General features: G+C 31.0%; 1 protein-coding gene across 1 annotated transcript; it reads right to left on the bottom strand.

Moving 5' to 3' along the window:
• Positions 1-262: 262 nt before the first annotated feature.
• Positions 263-6,565, bottom strand: LOC120092467 (putative hydroxyacylglutathione hydrolase 2, chloroplastic). The gene is made up of 8 exons (XM_039050561.2): positions 6,277-6,565; positions 5,644-5,823; positions 4,927-5,130; positions 4,118-4,241; positions 2,701-2,801; positions 1,439-1,513; positions 1,251-1,349; positions 263-588 (listed from the first exon to the last, which is right to left on the bottom strand). Exons 1-8 carry the CDS (start codon positions 6,331-6,333, stop codon positions 442-444), a joined length of 987 nt encoding a protein of 328 aa, XP_038906489.1. The 5' UTR covers positions 6,334-6,565; the 3' UTR covers positions 263-441.
• Between the last annotated feature and the right edge of the window lie 4,042 nt (positions 6,566-10,607).

Here is a 10,607-nt window from a genome sequence, read left to right as displayed (position 1 = left end):
TGTGAAACAGATCATTTGTTGAACTTGAATTATGCAATATTTGCATTAGCAGCACATTTCTAGGTATGAAGCAACCTATATGAAATCATACCTTTCTCAATATCAATCCACTCCAACTCCCATTGATTGCAACATTTGTAAACCTTCCAACCCCATCACCAAAAAATAAAAAATATAGAACATACATAAGGAATCAAATTATTCATCTTTTGCTCTCTTCTTCATTTTAAAATGGAAAAATAAAAATAAAATAAACTCCTCATGGCAAGAAATGTGCAGAATAAAATTAACTGAACTGAGAATGGAACTCATAGGAAATCATCAATACAAAGATCCCGGAAACTTATTTTACATATGCATGTGTTAACCCCCTATTATCCTATACACTAAAATGAACTCTTCCCACCCCCTTCTTCTTTTCAAGGTATTTTATAGGGAGGGCTAAAAATTATCCTTAGCTCTGCGAATGATACCCAATACCTCTGCATCATCGGCTGATTTTTGAACTTTTAATGACTGCCGAATTTCGGTACTCGAAGTACGGAGGAATGGATTGCACAATTTCTCCATCTTTAATGTTGTCGGAATCTGAAATTTTACAATCAGAGTTGAGAACACTTGAGGCAATGGAAGGATGTATAATCTAATCATATACACCATGTTCATGTTCATGTTCATGTTCATGGCAACAGGCTCAAGATTCGAGGTTGTTTTTGTGTGTGTGTGTCTCATTGTACCAAAATAATCAGTTTTCGTAGCAACAAAGTCAGATCATACAAGGAGCTCGTAACATCCCAAACAATTGCAAAACAGAATGCAAATTTTTCACTTCACAAGCTCACATCCAATATTATGGCAATGCATCAACAACCCGTGTTTTGTGTTACTCAACTTGGGAGGAAAGCTTCTCCTTTTCCATATTTCATGCTTGTAATAAAATAATTCCTTAACCCAAAAAATTCTTTAAGAAACAACAGGTTAAGCCCCATACTGCTATGGTGCGGCTATGGTGCGGCAAACGTGCTGAATTAAACTCCATAATTATATGTGAAGTGCTGAATAATTTTACAATACAAACAGGAAGTGTTTTCATCTTCAATTCAAATGTAAGGGATACAATATGTTCAAATAAGAAATGGTTCTCCTACGGAAGAGACAATCAGCCATATTTACAAAAATTGAAATGAATTAGTATAATAACCAATTTAAATATCAAATAGCCACCCATAAAAGAGGAGCCAAAAAGTTACCGTTGGCAAGCCCTTGCTTCGTAGATTGGCAACCTGGGTTGCATAAGATTTGAGAGCCTCGTTCTTAGGTTCAATGGACATAGCAAACTTAGAGTTACTCTGTTAAATGGTAATCATACAATTAGGCAAATGGCATTCAAGCTTCAAAAAATGGAGTATCACAATAAAATAGTCAATAAGTTACTGACCAGAGTATATTCATGACCGCAAAATATGTTTGTATCATCTGGCAGAGAAGTGATCTTTTTAAGGGAAGATAGCATCTGTAATCACACATGCTAAGCAATAAGAATGCTGTGATTAAAATAACCTGATAGCAATTATTACTTAGCATTAGAATTTGAATAATTAAAAGCAATCAAGTTTCTAAGCTTAATTCACATTCGGCAGAAATTTACTTTTAGTAACAGTAGTTTTTTTTCCATAACATGGATATTACATGCTTCAAAAGTGAACGAAACATATTGAAGTTGAGTGCCATTTTGTTCATGAGAGAACAGAAAACAGGATGCATGGGATGAAACTAAAAGGAACAACAGAAAAACTTCCCCAAAGAAATAGGGGCTCGTTGAGGAACATCCCTAGCCCAAGGTCTAGAAAGAACAAAGAGAGCTACGAGGAAGCGTTAAAAGACCTCCTATCAAACCAGGGAAGCCTAAAGCCTTGTATAAAATAGAAACCTAAAGAAAGGACAAAAACCACTTAAATAAATTTCAAGGAGAGGCAACAAAGATAAGGGGGAAATGGCAGAGGGTGTTATCCCTCAGTTTGCTCAATATGATCCTATGTTATTATAGCATTAGCATCAAAAGAAACAATTTTTCAAGTAAGGCTTTATCACGTAGTTCGAAAATCCCTATACCAAATGGTCCAAATCCGTCTAGTTCAATTGAACACATCAGAATCTTTCACCTGACCAAACAAGACCTCCGCTTCTTCCTTCAAGGAGTCCCTTCTAAACTTTTTCTTCCTTGAGCTTACATCAGAAGGAATCTTAATATTGACGGAAAAAAAAAAAAAAAAAAAGATCCCACTCAAGACTTCACCCCACTAAAGACACCAATCTCTCAAGCATGAACGCCTGACAAATAATACCACCCAAAGAACACTCATTTCAATCAATCTTAAGCTATGAAATCTTCAAAAACAGATTGAATGTCATTAAGGTTAACAAAAGATGCCTTCCAATCCAGTATATAAGATTTCAAGTAATCCTTTAGTCACATATTCTTAAACTTGATTGGACAACAGGACAAGAGCAAAAGGAGTAGAAAATAAAGCACAAAGAGGTAGATCATAATTCATGAGTAGGTCTAACAAGAAGAAACTATCTGGGCATGCCACGTTCATAAAGTACCCCATTTAGATAACATGCAATTAAATAAATTTGAAGGGAGAGAGAGAGAGAAGAAGAAGAAGAGGAAGAGGAAGAAGAAGAAGACTAACAAACCTGTTCAGGAGTTCCTTCAAAAAGCTTGCCACAAGATAAGCTGAATAAAGTATCTCCAGTAAATATTGCTGCAGATCCAGGGAAGTAGAAACTAATATGACCTGAATTCAATTTAAATCCAAAAAAAAATAAAAGAAGAAGAAGAAAAATCAGGGCCAATAATATAAAATGGTGAGCCAGAGTTCACAAGCACAACAAACCCACATGAAGTAAGAATTAGAATAATGATGAATTTATCTTAGATACCATACGAGATACATGCTAGTTGATACCAAGGTAGCATAATTTACAAAAAGTCCTGTCCAAAATTTCTCATACACCTACTTGAGATGTTTATAACTTACAATAACCCCACATCTGAGGTCTCAAATCTCTCAAGACACCTACTTGAGTTCCATAGGCACAACAAACCCACATCATCATTTTTGCTCTTTTTTTCCTTAATGAGATAAAAATTTAAATGGAAACCAAACAAAAGCCTACAAAAGCCAACAAACCCTAAAACCCGATCTATTTCCCAATAAAGACTTCTACTCATCATCAACGCATCGTTTCTACGAATCAAATATTTCAAAGCTTCACTTAACTGAATGACTGGAGAAAAGATTGGCAGAGCAAAGAAGTTTTATAAAAAAGGAAAATGAAGGTTAAATTACATATGTAATCTCAACCTAAACTTTCATGTTTGTATCTATTTAATCCTTTAACTTTCAAAAGTATCTAATTGGTCCCTGAGCTTTCAACTTTGTATCCACTAGGTCTTGAATTTTTAATTTTGTGTCTAATAAGTGTTTGACCTTTTCATATTTTTTTAAAAATTCATGAACCTATTAAACACGAAATTGAAAGTTGGGGTTTCATTAGACATTAAATCCAATTTTATATCTAATAGATCGATTAATTTGTAAAAAATTTTAATACGCCAATGACCTAAGACAAACTTAACTATAAAGAATAATAATCAAAGTTAATACAGTAGGGAGAGAGAAGCAAGGCTAAATCATATAAGAGACAATGTATCAATTATAGAAGTTTCTATATCTATTCTCACTCTCCTTTTATTTCCTCACTTTTCATGCACATGCAGACGGAGGGGAGGATTGTCATATAATACAAGAAACAAATCTGGAGAACCTATTATGATGTAGTAGGATTCAGTTAATCTTGGATAATTAGGGTTATTCCTTAATTGATACTCTTTTAGCTTCTACCTTTTTTTTTTTTTTTTTTGTACTTTTGGATTTTAGGTTGCTCCCTAATTCCCTATAAACAGAGGACTTCTCGCATGACTTCTGCCCACTTTGAATCATTATAAAGATTGACATTAGATCTCTGAAAGAATTCTCTCTTTTAATCTCTTAGGCTACATTGCATTGTCATACAAGAAACTAATCTAAAAGTAACTAGTAACAAACACCTCGAGTATGACCAGGAGTTTCCATTACATGCACTTCATGGCCAGCAAACATCCACTTGTCTCCATCTTTTAAAGTTATGTCAATTCCAGGAATTCTATCGCTATCTATTCCAGAGCCAATCACCTACAACCAGCAAAAAAAGGCTATAAAAATTTGACAGAAATTCCTTACATTAGAAATGTAAACCACCAATTCAAAGATAAAAATTATCAGAGACTATTGAATAACATATGTCAGCATCAATTCCTTAATTCATTTCAATCCAAGCCTTAATTTTAAGGACAATTTAGGAAATGTTTCTTATCAAGAAAGAAGAAGAAGAAGAAGAAGAAGAAGACAAGTTAGGAAAATATTTAATTTAAAAAAAGTCAAAAAAGCTCAAAATATTTTGTGATCAGTAATGAAGTATGTAAGATTTCTTGCACATCACAAGGTATGACTTCTCATGACAATAGACATCGGTGTTTTGATTTAAAAAATATATTCACCACTATGTTTACCAGATAAACGAATGAAGAATAGAGACTATTATATAAAACTACATTTTTTTTATATATAGGAAAGTCAACTTTCATTGAGAAAAAATGAAAGAATACAAGGGCATACAATATAAAACTACATTCTTTTAACATCAAGAACTGAAGTTCTCACATGATGGCCTCAAGGAGTCTGGTGACTCTGGCCTCTAGATTGCGTCCTGGGTTCTTACCTCTATGACCAATCATTACCAATCAAACATACAACATTTATAGGATGGGGCCAACTAGAATATTGATGCAAATGCAATGCAAAAGAATTAAATTCATACCTTTGCTCCGTACCTTGCTTTTAATTCTTCATTCCCACCGGTGTGATCATGATGATGATGAGTATTAAGTATATATGTCAAATTTCTGTTTTTCTTGCTTAAAGCATCGATAACTGGTAGAGCTTCAGATGGATCAACAACACCGACCGTGCCCGTATCAACATCATGTAAGAGATATGCATAGTTGTCACGAAGACAAGGTACCTATCAAAGAGAGAGTGGAATATGTGTAATGACTGTGTATGTTGGAACTGGAAGTGACTAAGCAGTTACTATGGGATGTAGAACATAGATTGATAGTGGACAACCAGCATCCTAAACAATGATGCATTTAGGGTGGGAGCCAGAAGGAACATGGCTAATATGTCATTAAATATAATTTGTGGGCACCTAATCGAATTGAATTGGAACAAGAACTACATGTTTTGCAGCTGAACAGGCTAAAGTGGTAAATCATGCATTGCATACCATTGTTTGAAGTAATCTAACTTTGGAAACGTTGAAGAAATAATAAACTGAAATTTGGCACGGCCTCTACCTATCTCAATTAGAAATTCTCTCAGGTGAAAATGTTTAAGAATCGAAGCATGAGTTTGTAAAAGAAAATGATAAACCAAGAAAGTTGTCATAAAATGACCACCACGAGACCATCATGGATAAAAAGAACTGATGTCATTGGCAGCATAAACCCAATTTCCAGATCTAATAACAGCTTACCAGTTCAATTTGCAAAGTGGAGGACATATTGACGACACTGCAGAACTGAGCAACTTTAAGTGAACGACTAGCTCCACGCAACGTTTTCAATGGAGTAGATAAAAGTCGCATAACCCCATATAAAAGGTCCTTTCTAAAGGAAAGTTGTTTCACGCTCGGCCAGACACATACGCTTCTAACCTGAAACTCCCATTCATCAATAAAATTAAAATACATGTTTCTTCAAGAAATCTATCAATAAATCGCAACAACATTACAGAATTACTCTCCATTAGTTCATACATCATGATGTTACAGATCATATCAACAAATTACCAGCAAAAATTACACGAACGTGTATGACGGTCACAGAGTTTCCAGCATCACAAAAAAAAAAAAAAAAATCCAAATAAGGAAAACAGCGAAATCGAATCCATTATAGATTCGTCGAAAGTAGCGGACGAGAACAAAATAAGAAACGTGTGTGAACAGAAACACAGATTACTCTGCTTAAGCTCCATTGAAGAGTGGGAAGAGGTTAAAGCCACCGATGAGATGGGAAACATGGGAGCAAAAGAAAGAAGAAAATTCGTAGAAAACGAAGAGAGTGGAGTTGCGAAATGAAAATGCAGAGAAAGAGAAGTAGAAGTGAACCCTAGTGCAAGGCAAAGCGGCCATGGCGGAGGAGGCCTTGGAGAGCATCATCTGCATCTTCTTCTCCGGCGGAAGAGAAGATCGGAGATCGGAGAGGGAAAGAGCGGTGGAGGAGGGCAGTTGGCACTCAAATCGTAATTATCATGTGAAGCGAATCCATCCAACTCTCAGCGCCACTATTATTATTGTTGTTGTTATTATTACTACTCTTTTGTAAAACGCGTTTTTTTTTTTTTTTTTTTTTGTTTTTTAGGAGGGTGGGGTAGGCTTTTTACTTTTTTGTTAGAGCGGAAAATACATTAGTCTTTCCTTAAATTTTGAGTCTATTTTCATTTTGTTTGACTTAAAATTTTTTTTGTAGATATCAATTTATATCTTTGTTTGAGTATCGTATAATTTAAATTCTAAACTAATAATTATATCGGTTTAAATTCTAAATTTATATTTGTATGGATTTAAATCCCAAACTAACAATTATATAAATTTAAACCATAAACTTTTATAAATGTATCAATTTAAACCCTTAACTTTCATAATTATATCAACTTAAACCCTCTATTATGTCTTATTTGGATACATTTATGAATGTTCAGGGTTTAAATTGATATATCTATGAAAGTTCAGGGTTTAAATTGATATAATTATTAGTTTTGAGTTTAAATTGATGCAAATCTCAAAGTTCAAAGTTTAAATTGATACAACCCAAAGTTTAAGATTTAAATTGATACAATTGTTAGTTTATAGTTTAAAATGATACAATCTCCAAAGTTTAAGGATATAAATTATATTTGTCCTAGAATTTATAAATTTCAAAATATCAACATTTAACTTTAAAACTTGAATTTTGTTTTAACTTAGTTTTTAAATTTTAAGAGTTTACACTTTGAACATTAATTTTTTTTTTTATTTAATACTTACTTTCAGTCACACTGTTAATGTTTATTAATTAATTTTAAATAATTATGAAATATAATTTTAATGGTAATAAAAATAGTGCAATTTAATTAATTATATTTTTTATTGTGTTAAATTAATTAAAATACATTAACGTTAAAGACAAAAAAAAAAATATTTAGTAAAAGAAAATCAAGGTCGAAAATATAAATCTTAAAATCTAGGGACCAAATGGAAACGAAACTTAAATCTCAAAGGTAAAATTATAACATTTTGTAACCTATAGACTAAATTGAAAAAAAAAATGATGATGTGTGGAGTAGGAGATCAAACCTCATACCTCCAGATATATAGTACGAGTTTATGGTGATCAATGCTCGTGTAGACAATTAAATTATAAATTTAGTTCATGTAATTTGAAGAAAGTTGGAATCCAACCATTATGATTTATAATTAAAATTTAATCCATGTAGTTTGATAACATCCTTCTAAATAGATATTAAATTTGTAATTTAGTCTTTCATCAACCACCGTTTCATGATTTTGATTTGAACCATACTCACAATTTAAGGGTAGTATGTACATTTTCAAATATTTATGAAATAGATTACAATAACATCGTTATCTTAAAATAGTGATTGATTAAATAAATCGTTCAACCGTGTAATTTTAATTATATGGATAGTTTTGCAATTTTTTAAATCTTAACAAATATTATTTATTGATTCACTTCTTTTAAGTCTTCTTCACTCACTATTATACAACTTTTTTTTATACAACAATTATAATGATAGAGGATCAAATCCCCACTTCTAAAAATGAAGTGGATCTTTGTATCAGTGTAGCTATGTTTCTTGTATCCATTAAATTAAATTTAAAATTCAGTCATTCGAATGTTAAGTTTCAATTACCCTAAAAGGTTTTCATCTTTAGTTTAAAAAAACATTAATTTAATTGGACTTACTATCATTTAACCAAAATTTGATGTTTGAAATCTAATCACTTCAATTTCTTGTTCAAATTTGTCTGTTTGTTATTTGAGATGTGCAAGTAAGTCTTATTAAATTAACCTCTTCTTAATTAAAAATGAAGTGATACAATGCTACATCTGTGGTGGAGATTGAGATGTACAGTGAGATTTGGAAGTGTGTGACTATACGGAGCGTTTGAGCAAGGAATTGATTATTATAATCCTAGGTTATTATAGTTGGGTTATGGTTTATGTTTAGGTATAGGTTATTTTAATTTAGATTATAATAATATGTGTAACGACCCAAGTTCAGGAGGGGTACATGAATGAACCAATACCACATCCGAATGATAGAGATCCTGAGACATTAAAGTATGGTTAAGAAAGGCTTAAAAGAATTAAAAAGTTACTACCTATACCAACAAGGTTCACTTTCCTTTTCGGTGGTTCAATCATAAGAACCCCAAAGTGAAATGAGTTAGGACAAGAAAACCACACTATTTTTTCAAATAGTTTCTAGTCCACTTGTTTGTTTTTCTTCTTCATCTTTTTTTTTTGGGCAAATAATTTCTCAACTACCCTATTCGTATACTCAATCATTTCCTCTAATATCTTTTTAATAGTTCTGTGTATTTAAATTGCAATGAAATCTTGGTTGGTTCAATTTTTATAAACCATAATTATTTTCTAAAATTGTACCAAATAATTTGTATTAAAAAGTTATAACAAATAATTCAGAGTGAACAGAATAATTTGCAAATCAGATCATATATATATTTTAAGTAATTATAAGAAAAACTTTGCATATAGAAAAAACATCAAACTATTACATAAAAAGTTAAAAAAAAAAAAAAGACGCTAATAAATTTCTATAAGTAATATACTTTATAAGTTTCTACCATTGATAGATACTGTTAGATTTCTATTAACATCTATAAGGAGGAATTAAAGTTTTTACATTTTGTGTAAATAGTTTTTCTTGTTTTTTTATTTTTGAAAATTTTCCTAATTATATTGCAACAAAGTTATATTTTAGATATCAATATAAAAAAAATTTAAATAATATTTACTTCAATATGCTAAAGTGCGTTTGATTCAGTAATATTAACATGACCTCCAAATCAAGAGGTTGGGAGTTTTATATCTATCTATCTATCTATCTATCTATATATATATATATATACACTTCAATCTAAATTTATAATTTAATATAAATTTATCAAACATTGTAACTATTTTGTTTTGTTACTAATTGGGATTTATCAAACACGACTTTAATTCATGTTACATTTGATTTTTCTAACCACACAATCGATACTATATAAAACTTAAACTTTAATTTTAATGGTTATTAAATTGGACTAATTTCACTATTATTTTGAACCATAAATAACTTCAAAGTAATTATTATAATAAAAAATATATTATAACTGTTTTTTTTAAAGAAAACTAATAAACTTATTGACTAATCTAAAACAAACAAGAAAAGAAAAAAAAAAAAGTATAAAAATGTTTCTGTAGCAGCAACGGCATTAAAGCATCTGCAGTGCAGCAGACGTATTCGGTCCCAAAAGAGGGGAAAAAAAGTCTCCTTTTTTTTTCTTCTTCTTTTTTTAATTTTTTTAATGCTTTTTTTACGCAGTGATATGATTGCATTGTACGCCACGCACCAATAAATTTGCGTCGTACTTTTTCTTTTTTTTTTTTTTGAAAAATGACTTTTTGGAATTTCTTGAGATTCAACCCCAACAATTTTGAAAAAAATCTCTCATGTTTTGTATATATACTATTGGTATAAATAAACTAAATAAATAAATAATATGCACTATCAATGTGACTTATTTCAAAGAGACTTGGGTTAAAATAAAATCAAGAACTTAACTTAAATGAAATGTTGTTGCAAATAGATCATAAATGAAATTATGAGAAAATGCTATGTAAAATTTATTGTTAGGATAAAAGAGAGATATGAATGGATGTCATGAAAATATATCTATTTCAATTGAGTTAACGTTTTTATTTAATATGTTCATGTTTGATATATATATATGAAAGATGTGGATCAATATTTTCAGTATATCATCGAAAAATAAACAAAACATAATAAAAATATCAACAAAACAAAATATGATGAAAAAGATTTGGCCAAGAAAAATTCATGTGCCCCTATGATAAATTTATATTTTAGGGAAAAAGATACCCACAAAACAAGAAGAATGAACAGAATGGGATGTTTGCCACAAACAACTCCAATGTTAAATTAGTTTTCAGCAATGGAAGAAGAAAACTTTTAGGGAGAACGAAAACTTACCTTTTCTGAAGTTAGAATGTTGTATTTTTATGGGAGTGCAACGTACAAGCATCCACAAAAGGAAAATGTTGGCCGAGGAGGGCTATTTGAGTCGGACAATCTAATTGATTCTTCCATTCTCTATTGGAAAAAGTGCGATATTTTTTTTTAAATTTT

The sequence above is a fragment of the Benincasa hispida genome, chromosome 1, assembly GCF_027475165.1.
Source record: "Benincasa hispida cultivar pf3 chromosome 1, pf3_genome.v1.1, whole genome shotgun sequence".
Classification (NCBI taxonomy): domain Eukaryota; kingdom Viridiplantae; phylum Streptophyta; class Magnoliopsida; order Cucurbitales; family Cucurbitaceae; genus Benincasa; species Benincasa hispida.
This window is presented reverse-complemented; position numbering and strand designations above follow the sequence as displayed.

Excerpts from the sequence above, each read along its gene's own strand:
- LOC120092467 (XM_039050561.2), bottom strand. The coding sequence starts at position 6,333 with ATGCAGATGATGCTCTCCAAGGCCTCCTCCGCCATGGCCGCTTTGCCT. Across the intron at positions 5,824-6,276 it reads CCGCTTTGCCTTGCACTAGG|GTTAGAAGCGTATGTGTCTG; the intron begins GTTCACTTCTAC and ends TGGGAGTTTCAG. Across the intron at positions 1,350-1,438 it reads GCGGTCATGAATATACTCTG|AGTAACTCTAAGTTTGCTAT; the intron begins GTCAGTAACTTA and ends ACCATTTAACAG.